The 15,656-nt window shown below is 42.8% G+C and overlaps 1 protein-coding gene across 2 annotated transcripts in view; it reads left to right on the top strand.

Annotated features, from left to right (window-relative positions):
- cyfip1 (cytoplasmic FMR1 interacting protein 1) overlaps positions 1-15,656 on the top strand; it is a 58,229-nt gene that overhangs the window by 26,701 nt on the left and 15,872 nt on the right. For both annotated transcript variants that reach the window (XM_080732576.1, XM_080732575.1), the window contains exons 12-22: positions 1,836-1,958; positions 3,094-3,219; positions 4,152-4,318; positions 5,957-6,104; positions 7,457-7,610; positions 8,149-8,305; positions 11,442-11,538; positions 12,692-12,768; positions 13,137-13,245; positions 14,052-14,171; positions 14,988-15,187. In XM_080732576.1, coding sequence (XP_080588702.1) covers positions 1,836-1,958; positions 3,094-3,219; positions 4,152-4,318; positions 5,957-6,104; positions 7,457-7,610; positions 8,149-8,305; positions 11,442-11,538; positions 12,692-12,768; positions 13,137-13,245; positions 14,052-14,171; positions 14,988-15,187 — 1,478 coding nt within the window. The remainder of the gene's footprint in view (positions 1-1,835; positions 1,959-3,093; positions 3,220-4,151; positions 4,319-5,956; positions 6,105-7,456; positions 7,611-8,148; positions 8,306-11,441; positions 11,539-12,691; positions 12,769-13,136; positions 13,246-14,051; positions 14,172-14,987; positions 15,188-15,656) is intronic.

Genomic DNA, 15,656 nt, shown 5'->3' with positions numbered 1-15,656 from the left:
GCATAAGTAGAGAACATAGCAGATCTACAAGTTCACAACATATAGCAAGCTTGTAGATCTGCTATTTTAGAATTTTCTGAAAAACATTTGTTTACAAGAGCTTGTGACTGAATACTAACTACATTGGATCCATTGGAACGCAGGTTCTTTTTTTCATTTACAGAAAATGTACAGCGATGACATAATCTCGCTCCTTAATTAAACTCGGGTCTCGCCATCAGAATCATCTGAACAAACACCTGAGGGTTATGGGGATTAAATCTGCCTTAAAAGACTGCCCTCTGTTTTTCTGTATTATGTCTCTGCCGTCCCCTATTCTGGACATGTCATTATTGGTGTAAACGTCGCAAAATGTCCAGAAGTTTTACAAAACACTTCAAAAGGGTTCAGGGTTTCAGGCTTCTAAGTGAATTGTTGAAGGCTTGGTTTTGACCCAGCTCACACAGAGTCAGACAAGACTGTGTCTGCGTCCCCTCTGCGGTCTGACCCCTGCACAGCATGAAACTGCTCTCTTGTCTCTTGCTTCCCAATGCCTTTCACAGCTTGTTTAAAGGACAACTTTAGTTTTTTACAACAAGGGTTCATATTTTAGATTGTAATTAGTAGAAAAGAAAAAGTGAGTGTTAAATTGTTTTCATTTTCTTCGTTCTATTGTTTTATCGCGTTTACCATGCTAAAATGTGGGGCATGCGTACGCATGGGGGCATGCGTACAAGTGGCTAAATATGTCTTTTTAGACACAATAAGCCAGCAGTTTCTTTATAGCTATTTACAGTAACACTTCTAGCCCCCATAAGTCACATCCAACCATGAAAGGTTGCGTTGTATCTTGGGAATGGGCTTATTCTGTGTAAAATGACATATTTAGCCACTTGTACGCATGCCCCCAACCACTGAAATAAGAATCTCTAAAACAATACAAAGAAGTAAATGAAATAATTTTAACACTCATCTTTTATATTCTTTAATTACAATCTAAAATATGAACCCTTGTTGTAAAAAACTACACCAACCCCAGTAATAATGGTGGTATAAGAGCAGCAACAACACTAGTATATCGTCGTTGTCAGGTGGAAACCTTCTATCTCCAAATGTGTACGTTCTTTCGCAAAGTAAAGCTCTGCTTCATCATTCAAGGCCGTCTCAAAAATCGTGTTGTGTGGAATATTCTAATATTTTGAGCTGTATGCCATAATAACGTTTGAATATTTCACTGCATGCACAATGAATCTTAAATAAATTAAAGTTTTAAAAAAACAATTATATTACAGAAGAAAATGAACTAATTGACACAATATTCTTTTTTTTTTAGATCTGTATATAGAGAGAGGGATTTTGTATTTATTTTATGTAGGAAAAGAAAGACATGACTTGTGACCCATAGAAATTGGTCTGTGGGTCCACTGTTTGGGGAACAGTGGTCTAGGATGGAGATTGTCATCGGACCCAGAAATATAGTTCAACCTGTTAGCTTTGTCTCCTTCTCTCCAGTGTTGATTTTGTCGACTAGCCGATCTACAAGCTCGAATAGCCGATCTACAAGCTCACAACGCGTCGCAGCGCGACGCGTTGTGAGCTTGTAGATCGGCTATTTTCAGCATGCAACCAAGTGTAAAATCAGTCATTACGATGCCATCAAGGCCTGCCAAAATACATTTTAGTTGACTAAATCAACTGTAGATTCAGTCAACTAAAATCTCATGATATTTAGTCGACTAAAATTAGACTAAAACTAAAACTTTTCAGGAAATTACATTTTATTCAAAAGACTATGACTAAAACTAAATCAAAATTTGCTGTCAAAAACAACACTGCTTCTCTCTCTCTTTCTGAAGGTGGTGACGGGCTCAGGCCGTCAGGAGGCCCAGAAGACGGACTCGGAGTACAGGAAGCTGTTTGACTTGGCCCTGCAGGGCATGCAGCTGCTGTCTCAGTGGAGCGCTCATGTCATGGAAGTGGTGAGGATTACAATACAATCATTGTTTGGGCTTTTTGACTGCAAAAGTTATCTGCAATTATGCTGCTGTTGTGTCCCAATTTGAACAGGAATGTGGTCATAGGTGAAACATTTCTAAACTAAACAAGTGGTTCAAAAATAGCTGATCTACAAGCACAAGGCAGTGGATTCAGTAATTGAGATAATGGATGGTCTCAAAGGCAATGTTCAATATCGTCAAAAAACTGCCGGCATTCGCCAAAGTGTCCTTCAGGTACTTCTATTCAGATCAGACACATTTCGCTTGAAGCCTTCCTCGGCACCAGGGCAGGAATTTCACGGCGGCCACGACGGCCATGGCCGTCGTTGCCCCTCTCTTTGGCCGTGTGCCCTCGAAAAATGACATGCCCAAACGGCCACAGTGGCCATGGTGCCCCGGCGCCCACAGCAGTTCGTTAACTGCTTTTTACCGTTTTTTCCTCTGCGCGATTTTCCAGTCATTACGGTAACAGCAGTGCATGGTTGGTTGAGCTGCTCAGATGACCAGTAGTAGATTCCATTTACGCTCGTAGTAGCAGCATAGCAGCCACCGCATAGTGGAGCCGCCGACACAGTGATTATACAATCACTGCGGACAGTATCTCTGTAGCCATTAAACGAAACGGGTTTCTTACATTGATGCTCCTACATCATGCAAGCACCAGTTAAAGTTACTTTCCATCCCTCATATACTGTGTGCACCCCATAACCCACACACTGCACATCATTTTGGAGCTCATATCTTTGAACGGGTAAGGGCTAGTTTATTTAATTGAAAGGTATTACATTAAACCTTAACGTTTAAGCTAAATTAATTATGACTGTGGCGTGGACTTAAAATCATTGTTTTAATGATGGCCTTCCTGCCCTGGCACTTGGCCTTTGTGCCCTCAAAAGTTTTAAAACACCAAAGGCCAATTGGCCTTGCCCCTAAACTGATGAAATTCCAGGCCTGCTCGGCACTGAGTAAGGCTTCGGCAGAAACGTGTTCAGGGGCTTGTAGATCGTCTATTGTCTATAAAAGAACGCTAAAACAACTTTCCTCTTGAAGGAATAGCTGATGTCTTCCTCTTAGCTGGATGTTTCATATCTTGATGTTTATATATTTTCCTGCGAAGTACTCCTGGAAACTGGTGCATCCGACCGACAAGTACTCCAACAAGGAGTGTCCGGACAACGCAGAGGAGTACGAGAGAGCAACCAGATACAACTACACCTGCGAGGAGAAGTTCGCCCTCGTGGAGGTCAGTCAAAATAACATTGGTCTCTGTGTACAGACGAGCACACTGCGCAGTGTAGCCCGCCTCGTTGTCTGCAATTACTAAAGAGACGTTCATGTTTTGTTTTAGCCTGTTTCATGGAAGCTCGATCGGTGATGAAAAGCAGAATGATCAAAGTGGTTTTTGGTGCTCTTTCTCCAAGCACCTCGGGAGCAAGCTAAATGTAAATTCACTGGACAATTGGCACGACAGGCGCATCCATTCAAACATAGAGCGGTTTGAGACAAATCACACATTACCCGGACTTAAGACAAGGCCAGGGCCATATAAAATCTGTTGCATGTCCGATCCTACTGATCTGGAATGTTATGTTCATACATGCAGTCCCTCCACTTGAACTCTGGAAACCTTCCATAATGCAGTGCATGTCTAAAAGTGGCGTATTCTTGGCTAGGAATCTGAGCTGGAAGAAGCTGTGTTTTTTTTTGTGCTGCTGATTAAATTCAGAACGGGTACACATTATTGTGTATCATTATTTTATTTTATGCTTTTATGCTTTAACTATTGAAAAATAGAAGAAAAGGTCCTTTTCACTCAACTGGATCTCAGTTAGTCTGTTCTTGAGAGAATACATGTCAGTGGTTCTCAAACCTTTTCATGTGAAGGACCCCCAAAATGATATATTTGGCCACGGACCCCCATCTCAAAATATTTAGTTCCAGGGACCCCCCCAGAAGCAAAATTTTGAGTTACAAACATTCGCTTTGAAAATACATATATTCAAAGATTTGCACACATTTTCACGACTTTTTCAAAAAATAGCAGATCTACAAGCTCGCAGCGCGGCACTCGGTGCCGCGCTGTGAGCTTGTGTATCTGCTATTTTTCACTGGTTAAAGCATTCAATAATTCTAGGCCTAAATGGGTTAGATGAACATTGCCGCCCCTTGCTGCAGGTGATGGCCATGATCAAAGGTCTGCAGGTTCTGATGGGACGCATGGAGAGCGTGTTCAACCACGCCATCCGCCACACCATCTACTCGGCTCTGCAGGACTTCGCTCAGGTCACGCTGCGGGACCCCCTGCGCCAAGCCATCAAGAAGAAGAAGAACGTCACCCAGAGGTGAGTAAATGTAACCCTGAGTGTGAACATGTTCCCACTGTCAGCAGAGAAAGGTCAGTGCCTTTTCTCTACTGAGAGTGCGAGATGTAAGTGGGTAATTGGACAGCAAAAACATTTTCTCAGATAGAAAATGGAAAGCGTGTAACATTTTAGACCTTTTCTACGTCATAATGCGGCAGCGGTGCAGCATTACTAGCGATCTGTGAAATGGAACACCCAGTGTTGATTTTGTCGACTAAAACTATGACGAAAAATGTTTGTCGACTGCGTTTTTTTCACTGACAAAAACGAAATAAAAACGAAATAAAAAGTAAGCTGTGATGACTAAAACTAAGACAAAATATATTGACCATTTCGTCAACAAAATAAAAACTAGACTAAAACGTTGGGGAGGGACTAGTGGAGAAGAGAGTCATTTTATGTTTTGGTTGCTCTCAGTTGTTGCATGCTGAAAATAGCAGATCTACAAGCTTGTAGATCGGCTATTTTCAGTGTGCAACCAAGTGTAAAATCAGCCATTACGATGTCATCAAGGCCCGCCAAAATACATTTAAGTTGACTAAATCAACTGTAGATAGTCAACTAAAATCTTATAATATTTAGTCGACTAAAATTAGACTAAAACTAAAACTTTTTAGGTGACTAAATTATGACTAAAACTAAAATACATTTTATTCAAAAGACTATGACTAAAACTAAATCAAAATTTGGTGTCAAAAACAACACTGGGAACACCATTATTGTGCGTTTTTGTCCCCTGCAGATTCCCTTGAATTCTATGAACTGCATTGGCCGTGTTCCTCTGAAGTTTCTGTATTATGGATGGCCTCCCTCTGAGACTGAGCTGCTGATAAACATGTTCTGTAGCACCACGGTTTTCCTGTTACATTTCCACACCCACGACCCACCTAGGAACCTGCATTAGACAACAGCTATGCTGCTTCCCTCGTCCGAGCATCCTTAAAGAGAACAAGTGGTTATTATTTTTCACTTGGAGTGAAAACGCGATTCATGATTATAGATTTGTGTGTACTTTACTGAAGTATATACAGTATCGGTGCTGTCTGGCAGAAACCTTGTTCCTCCATATTTCAACTTTTTATGTTTTCTTTTTTAATGCCCTACTTCATCATTCAAGAGCGTCGCACAAAAGTTGTGAAAATAGACGATCTACAAGCTCACAACAAGCTGTGAGCTTAGTAGACTTAACTGTGTGTATATATATATATATATCAGTGTTCTGTTAAAGGAGTAGTTCACCTCCAAAATGATTTTTTTTCCCTATTGATTACTCATGCCATGGAGACTTAAGTTCAATAATATTTTTTCCTATTTGTTGCATTCCTTAGACGAAAAACGTATTTAAGTAAATGTAGCCCCATTGATTCCTGATGGAGACCCAAAAGCTATCAGGAATCAATGGGGGTACATTTATTGCAATCAGATTATTGTCTTAGGAATGCGACAAAAAACTAAAAATGTTATTGAACTCCATGGCATGAGTAATCAATAGGAAAAAAAAACATTTTGTAGGTGAACTACTCTATTTAAATGGACCTGAAATAAATACATAACTAATATATATGATACAGTGTATATATAAGAACATCTATAAAGTACATTTGATTGTCATTCCAGTGTCCTCCAGGCCATCAGAAAGACCATCTGTGACTGGGAGGCAGGCCGCGAGCCGCACAACGACCCTGCCCTCCGCGGGGAGAAGGACCCAAAGGGAGGCTTTGATATCAAGGTCCCCCGGCGCGCCGTGGGACCCTCCAGCACACAGGTCTCAATATGCCTTTATTCATCCCAATATTACCCAGACTGACATTCAGACTTGCATATAAAAAAGCTGGACGTCTTTATTCTCCCATTGCGGAGGCAGTGGCTGATAAAAGCTTTATGCAGTGCAACTGTGCTATATTTACTAATGTGTAATTTGTAGCAAAAATAGCTGCTCAACAAACTCACAAAGTGTGGCTATTGTTGGCACGGGACACATCATACAACAATGGATAAATGAGGCTTTAGCCTTTGTTTGTGGTCTCGCACACGGAGAGATAAGTCACAAATATGGCACTTTTATGGGAGATTTAGATGTCAAAAGTTCAATCCTCTCTACACGCGAGGAGATAATGTGGACTTACGAGGCTATGACCCGGCCTTCACATTGCACGGCTTGAGAGCAATCTCCAATAACCTTCACACTCGAGGCTGTTCTAAGATTGCTCCTACTGCACTGTATGTACGGCATCAATTATTTTCATGACGACTGTTAATAAACCATACTTCACACCTCACCACATCCTTAAGCCTTATCTATACTTAATTGCGCGCCGGTGTTCTGTGCTGCCTGAAAGTAGCTCATCTTTCTATAAGCGTGTGATGCCACACGTGGGCTCGTGTATCTGCTATTTGATGCATGTGGCACCGGCTCGCAAGCAAGTATAAATTAAACATTACGTCTATAATTGAATCATATGTGGAGCTTGAATTATAATCCCTGTTATCCGCATGTTGTGTGTCGTTAGCTGGCAGTGCATCTCCCATCATGTGACAAACCGCACTGCGTTATCAGATTAATCGCCATTTCTAAGAATGAATCACTGTTTCCTGGTGCTGTGCTGTAAAACCAGCAAAACAGCCACCATCTGTGTTTACCTACCCTGGATCGATAGGTTTTTAGCAGGCGAGGCATTTGAGAGGAGTAAACAATTTGAAAGGCTAAATTGACTTTGTTTAAATGGCTGCTTTTCCACCACGGTGAACCGAGATCCGAGGGGTTATTTGTTACAGACAGTTGCCTTCTTCCACTAGTGTATTGATGAAACTTCTGGGAGTTCCCTGCAATAACAAAAGAGCTAATATAAGTACTCACTGTGAACTGATGGTAGTTGTGGCGCTCCACCTCAGCAATACATCTCCCAGGGTTCTAACGGGGACAGACTCCCGCGTTCTCGGCTGATACCGACAATAAGCCTGTCTGACCTACTTACTTACTATACCAGAGTGTTGCCAAAAAAAGAATACTAAAATGACTGTTAAAACAAAACATTGGAGCAGCCTGCAATGTTGACATTAAGGAAAACTCCTGTTCGCTTGTCTTTGGTAAATCATATCATGTTCCTGTAAATGCAGCTCTACATGGTGAGAACGATGCTGGAGTCCCTGGTCGCTGACAAGAGTGGTTCCAAGAAGACACTGCGGAGCACCATGGAAGGCCCCACCATCCTGGACATCGAGAAGTTCCACCGCGAGTCCTTCTTCTACACGCACCTGCTGAACTTCAGCGGTGAGAGGCTGTGTGTCCCTTGGACTCCCATTATGAAATTACTGCACTGTTCTGTGGGAAGATGCCAGTGCCAATGTTATTCGTAATATTACAAATTACTTTAACGTTTTGTGTAATAATAGTAGTTACCATTTCCCCAAAAGTCACAAATTACTATTTTCAGGAGTTTGCAGGCTACTGATCCGGTGCCTGGAGCAGATACGCAAATGATGCATACATGTGTGTGTGCAAATTATCGGATATGGAAGGGCGGGTCCGTAACAGCCTCCAAACTGGAGCCCAACACTGTTTATAAAGATGCTCATTTCATCATTAGCCAAGACACAGTGGATGAATAATAGTTCAACATATGTAATTGTTAGGATTGTGTACTTTCTTTTTTTTATAACAGTGAATCAGTCTTTACCGTGCAGACGTATCATTGGATTGAACACCGGTACTCTAAAGTCGGGTCTGGAATGGACCAGGGTACATTTAGGTTTGAGAACCACTGGGATAGAAGATGAACTGGTCCTCGTGTTTCTCTTCCCAAACCCAGAGACCCTGCAGCAGTGCTGCGACCTCTCCCAGCTCTGGTTCAGGGAGTTCTTCCTGGAGCTGACCATGGGCCGCAGGATCCAGTTCCCCATCGAGATGTCCATGCCCTGGATCCTGACCGACCACATCCTGGAGAGCAGGGAGTCCTCCATGATGGAGTGAGTGCATCTCCTCACCATCGGGGGGGATACCCCTTATTTGCAAAACCGCTGCTTTTCAGGAAAAAGGGGAGGGGGGAGGCATTATCTGTGTTCTAATGAATCTAGTACTACCATAGTTATTATATCGTTGTTGTCGGGTGGAAACCTTGTATGTCCAAAACCGTTCATTTTGTATTTATCATTTTAAAAATGATTTAAAATAGTTAAAATAGCCGATCTACAAGCACACAACGTCGCTCCCAAAGTCGCTTTACAGAAAGGTTTACAGTAGCACAATATTGTCATGGGCTAAATAAACAAACGTGTTGTTCAAATTGGGGTTTAGCCTAAAAGCCATTCATTCAAAGACGTTCATTCTCTCTGGGGCATCGTCGGGGTAAGAATGGCGTTTCAGGTTTTCTGTCAATCATATTTATACAGCGCCTCGCACTTTAAACAGACTGCAAAAGACGGACAATATTAAATCCTGTTGGTTATTGATTAATCACCAGATTGGAGAGATGGGACTGGGAGCGAATCGAGGTGAGCGTGGTTGGTTCATTCAGTCAAAAAATCCGTCTCACATGCGAAAGTTGTGTTTCAAATCATATCCGTTGACTGGCTGGTTCTATAACTTAACCGACACGAAGTATTTATAAACGGACTTGTATGGATGACAGAGACATATAATAGAAATCCTGATCAGCGACATGCGCTGAATTGTTTGTGCAACTTCTCTGCTGTGCTCACGTTGTGTCAAATGTTGGCAAAATGTGGTTCGCAGGCCCAACAGGAGCGGAATTGGGACGGTCCTCGCACCAAGGAGCGGAGGAGAAACCTCGCTCCTCTCTGGCGCATTTTAAAACTCGCTCGCTCGTGCTCGTATTCAAACGTTGTATTCTTATTCTTATAGGCCTACTCTTATTAAGAATAAAAGGCAAATGAGAACAGGTGATTATTCTTATTTATTTTTTGCACATGAGATGAGAGTGGTGATAACCCGCCCGCCCGCCGCCCGCCAATTGAGTCTGAAAACCTTGACCCACCCACCCGCATGCGGGCGGGTTGGCGGACGGGTGGGGGCACCGGGTCGGCCCGCGCATCACTACCACATGGTCTACTTACTTGCAGCATTAAGCTCTGCATTTTATCGTTTCCTTCACACACCACTGTTCTTCTCTCCCACTGCACTCCGATGGGGTCATTGGCATGTTACATTTGACATAATCCTTCATCGTGTCTCCATGACAAATGGCAGACACGGCAACAATGAACAAAAAAAGGCCGTCACCATCTCTGCTCAGGTGAACTTTATGCTAAATATGTTTGCAGTAAAGTGGATTTGTAGCATCGATATCGGGTCTTTCTGAAGATGCAGAGTGCAGCGATGCTCCTCACATTGCAAGGGTCTGTGAAAGCCAATGGTTAACTTGAGCACAATATTAATTGCGACCGTCAGGTCACAGTTACTATCAAAACGTCCACCGGCTGTCCGTCAGTCACGTCACACTTTTCCCGTACTCATATCTCCGCCACCGTTGCCCCTATCCATGCCAAACTTTGCACACACACTCCTTGCCTGCCAAATCATAACCTCCACCCCGCCTTTCTCACATGGCCCTCTTCTAGCGCCACTATGAGGCCGATTCTTGCAAGACACATTTTTGGACACTGCTCCTACAGATATTGCCCTAAAATCACACAAAGCGGTACACAGTATCTCTACAGTCATGTCATCAACATTCTCCTGTCCCATCTAGCGCCACCATCTGGCCGATATTTGAAAAACACATTTTTGGACACTGCTTCTACAGATTTTGCCCTAAAATAACGTAAAGCGATACACAGTATCTCTACAGTCAACATGGATCTGTCCCATTTCCCATATTCCCTCCTGATTGGCTACCATTGCCTTCCAAAGTTTGTGTATGCGACCTGATGGTCGCTTATCTCCCGATTAGGGAGTCTTACTGGTTATTAGTTTATGTGTACTTTGTGGTCTCTCTGCTGATTTGCCAAAGTAGCTCCCATGTGATAATGAATGAACACGGGAAGTTCGGGAACAATGGCTCATGTTTTGTACAGCCTGAAAAGCATAAGGCTAGGGCTCCACCAAAATGACGGCGTCATGCCGGCGTCGGACGGCGTCAAAAAATGAACCGGGGCGAATTTGAGCGTCCGACGCGGACGTTGACGTCGGCAGTGGAGCACCCTTCATTGACTAAAACGGGAGCGTTCCCAGCGTTGACGTTGACGCGACGCTCGACGCGCCCGGTGGAGCCGGGGGGTAAGCATGCTGATGCAAGGCCCATTTGTTAACTATCCATCTGACGCAAGCCTCAAATTAAAGCTGGCATTCTGCAAGGCCAGGACATAGCCGTAGGTGTATAATTGCAAGGCACAAAAACAGATAAAATACGTCTTGCTGTAAAGTACTGATTGAGCTGGTAGATGCTGTGACACTTTGACAGTGGATGCTTGCATTTGAAACACAAGGGCAGACATTCAATGATTTCATGAATTGTGACTTGCGCTCTTTAAATTCCTGTGATTATTGTTATATATATTTTATTGTGTATAAAAGCTTGTCACTTGTCTTTGTCCCTACTTCTAAAAGCGCAGAACACTAAGCAGTTTCGCAGACTTTTTCCTTTTGATGCTGTTACTTTGCGTTTCAAATAGCTTTACTTTGTCCTGCACACCAGTGACAGAATATATTGATGTGCATAACATAACAAAACTGTGAGGTATTTTACTTATTTGGACCCAAAATCTAAAATCCACTGTAAACCTGGTTGTCATTGTCCACTGGTGAAAGGACTACTAATCTACTCAACATATTTAGCTGCTTTGTCTCTTCTGTTTATCTACTTTTTCTCTTTTCTTCTTTTCTTTTTTTAAGTTTTTTTTGGGGGGGCTTTTATGCCTTTATTGATAGGACAGTAGACTGACAGGAAATGGGGGGGGAGACGGGGAGTGACATAGGGCAAAGGTTGTCCGGATCGGGAATCGAACCGGCGGTTCCATTGGATGCCGCCAGGCATCCATGCCTATGTGGCAATGCCTAAGTGGTACTATGCACCCAGACCAGTAGGCCAGCGGGCGCCCCTTCTTTCTTCTAGTTTAACATTTTGTGAATTCCGTCTCTTCTCAGATATGTGCTCTATCCTCTGGACCTGTACAATGACAGTGCACACTACGCCTTGACCAAATTCAAGAAGCAGTTTCTCTACGATGAAATTGAAGCTGAGGTAACGGTTAAAAAAAACTGTGTTTTTTCTTTGGATAATGTATTTTTGAAGCTTAACTAACCTGTGAACATCAACAATAACCGCTAACCCGCACACTGCCACTTGCAAGGTACATGTAGGATGATTTTGTCCTTCAAGAACATCTTTGTATTTGTCATTCAATGTAGTCCCCTATTATAATTTCCATCTCCTTATTATATCCACTCTATCATCTTGCTTGACTGCAGTTATGGGGTTGTATAACCCTTTATGTAACACTTTGCTAACCTAGTTACCAAGAGCTTTCCATGGTTCTAAAATATACAGCTTGATCTCATCTGTTGATCAGGGACGTCCATCAAAATAGTTTTGGGATGTTTTAAGAGGTGATGTACAGTGGTACGTTGGTACAGGTTAACCCATTTAGGCCTACAATTTGTGGATGCTTTAACCTGTGAAAAGTAGCAGATATACAAGCTCACAGCGCGGCACCGAGTGCCGCGCTGCGAGCTTGTAGATCTGCTACTTTTGAAAAAGTCGTGAAAATGTGTGCACATCTTTGAATATTATGTATTTTCAAAGCGAACGTTTGTAACTCAAATTTTGCTTCTGGGTGGTCCCTGGAACTAGATATTTTGAGATGGGGGTCCGTGGCCAAATAAATATCATTTTGGGGGTCCTTTACATGAAAAGGTTTGAGAACCACAGACATAGTTAGTCTCTCAAGAACAGACTAACTGAGCTCCAGTTAAGTGAAAAGGACCTTTTCTTTGACAATGGCTAGCCAGATTGCTGACATAGAAACATAGGGTTTTTCAAAAAATCTTAGAAGGATTCAAAAGACACTTATAGAATCGGGTCAAAATTCAAATTTTCATGGTTTTTCAAAAATAGCAGATCTACAAGCTCGCAGCGCGGCACTCGGTGCCGCGCTGTGAGCTTGTATATCTGCTATTTTTCGATAGTTAAAGCATAAAATAATGATACACAAAATGTGTACCCGTTCTAAATGGGTTAATGCCTGTTCTTTGCTATTATATAAGAAAGAAAGAAAAAGCACCACATGATATGTTACAGGTCCATTTTCCTTGATGTGTGCAGGTAAAGCACAGAGAGATTTCCTTCCCTACATGCGCATTTCTAACATTCGCAAATCGTTTTTTTTTTCTTCCAGGTGAACTTGTGTTTTGATCAGTTTGTGTACAAACTGGCCGATCAGATATTCGCCTATTATAAGATCCTAGCAGGAAGGTAAATATAATTTGATACGTTTATTGTCTCTGTACTGTACTGGTGATTATTGTACCCCATTGGGTGTGATAAGTGTATTATTATTATTAATCGTCTCTCTCAGGTGGAAACCTCATATGTCCAAAATTGTTACTTGTCAGGGTACAACAGTAGCAGATTTACAAGCTCAAAATGCATCACTTTGTGCTGTGTTTCATTCAAGCTTGTGGATCTACTTTTGATACTTGTGTGTGACATTTTAGTATGATCAATTAGGGCATTAATTTATGGAAAAACTGAAAAAGTTACAATATGGAGATCTGGAGGTTTCTGACCGACAGTGACGACATAAGATGTTGATGTAAATCTCTACTCTCCGTTCCCTTCAGCCTGCTCCTGGACAAGCGATTGAGAACTGACTGTAAGAACCAGGGTGCCAACATCCCCTGGCCGGCTTCCAACCGCTATGAGACTCTGCTAAAGCAACGTCATGTCCAGGTAATTACTCTCACCTTCCTACCCACATAGAGAATGACACATAACAGCGGGTCCCGGCTACTTGTATATGTACTCTACACCTTTTAGGTACAGTTTTCAATTATTCACAATACGTTATACTTCTACTCCACTACATCCCAGAGGCAAACATTGTACTTTTTGCTCCACTCTGCAATTATTTGAAAGCTTTAGTTACTAGTTACTTACACTAACAGGCTGTACATTACTTTATGCTCTTCGCCCCCTATGGGGCATAAGGCTTCGATAATGTTCCTCCACCTATCCCGTTCTTTGGCGGCCAGTTGTGCCGTGCCCCATGAGAGACCCATCTCCTTCAACTCGGCCTCCGGCTGTACATTAAGCCGTATTTTATACCTCAGCTTTTCAAAGATCTACAAGCTCACGATGCAATGCGATGCGTTGTGAAAACCACAAGTATTTTAACTCTTTGTACTTGTAAGTATATTTTTATGCCAAAATCTTTGTACTTTTACTCAATAAAAGCAGGACCTTTACTTGTAACAGAATATTTCTACACTGGTAGAAAACTGAAAGGTTGAGGCCATAACGTGTTCGCGTTCTAGAACAAAATGTGAATCCAAGTCTGTCTTTCATCCTTTATTTTGGAGTGCCACTTTTTTCCCCACTTTGGTGGTATTAGAACCTAGTTGCGGTATATCTTTAGCTGAGCACCCAGTGCCTAAACAAAAAGACATGCAGAGGAGACGCTTGTTTCTCACCTGTATTTCTACACTGGTATCGCTAGTAATTCCTCCACCTCTGAACCTGTCATGATGATCCCTCAGCTCCTGGGCCGCTCCATCGACCTCAACCGGCTGCTCACTCAGAGGGTGTCTGCTGCGCTCTACAAGTCTCTGGAGCTGGCCATCAACCGCTTTGAGAGCGAGGACCTCACCTCCATCATGGTACACATCATGCACGCATAACACACTGTAACTGTAACTCCCTTTCCCTTCAGAGAGTAGCCACTCGCCTGTACACGCACGCACGCACGCACGCACGCGCACACACACACACACACACACACACACACACACACACACACACACACTATGCATACGGCACTGGTTCCCAAACAGTGGGTCGGGACCCATTTGTGGTTCGTGGAAACATTTTTTATGGGTCCCCGAATCTTTTGGTTTCCTACATTTAGTTTTTAATTATTATTTCAAAACAGTTTAAAAAAAACATTACAAAAACAATGATTTTTCTATGTAATTTCACGATAAAAAGAAATCAAAGAAATTCGATAAATTAGAAAACAAATGTTTAAGAAGTAGTGAAAATAGATGATCTATAAGCTCACAATGTGGCACAAAGCGACGCGTTGTGAGCTTGTAGATCGGCTGTTTACACTAGTTTGGGTCCCGGGCAAAGGGGGGGGCGCTCTCCATTCCGACATGCTGCCATTCCGACATTGACTTCTTATTGTCGGAGTGGCAACACTTCCATAGAGGTTAGGGTTAGGTATAGGATTAGTGTCGGAATGGGAGGGATGTAGGAATGGCAGCATGTCGGAATGGAGACATGTAACCCCGGGCAAACATCTCATTTCTTTTTTGGGTCTTGAGCTAAAAGGTTTGGGAACCCCTGCCATAGGGCATACCAATGTGTACTTCTGTCCGTCCTCCTTGAGCCACAGTAAGAATGGGAGTAGCTTGTTTGTGCCCTCCTGAAATGCTCTCTCTCTCTCTCCCCTCTTTGTCCTTCCCATGTGGTAGGAACTGGAAGGTCTCCTGGACATCAACCGAATGACCCACAAACTCCTCAGCAAGTTCTTGACACTGGACAGCATGGACGCCATGTTCCGCGAGGCCAACCACAACGTGTCGGCGCCCTACGGTAGGATAACGCTGCACGTCTTCTGGGAGCTCAACTACGACTTCTTACCCAACTACTGCTACAACGGCTCCACCAACAGGTCAGTCAGTTCCCCAGAATGCCCCGCTGTGAGTCCCTGCTCCTTCCCTGCTTGGCAGTACTCTACGTCAGGGGTCCCCAAATCTTTTTGTCTCAGGGCACCCCATAAATATTGTTTTAATCCGAGGCACCCCTACATTATCATTTTCACTCCCAGCACCTTATTCGTAGTTGTCGGGTGGAAACCTTGTATGTCCAAAACCGTTTCTTTTTGTATTAATCATCTATAAAATGTACAAAACTAGTGAAAACAGCAGATCTACAAGCACACAACGCCTCGCATCGCGAGGCGTTGTGTGCTTGTAGATCGGCTGTTTTCACTAGTTTTGTGCGACAGTCTTGTATGATGAAGCAGTGCTTTGCTTTACCAAAAGACGTACACATTTGAAACTTGGAGATACAAGGTTTCTGTCCGACAGTGACGATATTTTAGTGATTATTTTGCGAGGAAAACATTGAGATAATAGCCA

This window comes from Nannobrachium achirus (assembly GCF_963921795.1).
Source record: "Nannobrachium achirus genome assembly, chromosome: 1".
NCBI lineage: Eukaryota > Metazoa > Chordata > Actinopteri > Myctophiformes > Myctophidae > Nannobrachium > Nannobrachium achirus.
This window is presented reverse-complemented; position numbering and strand designations above follow the sequence as displayed.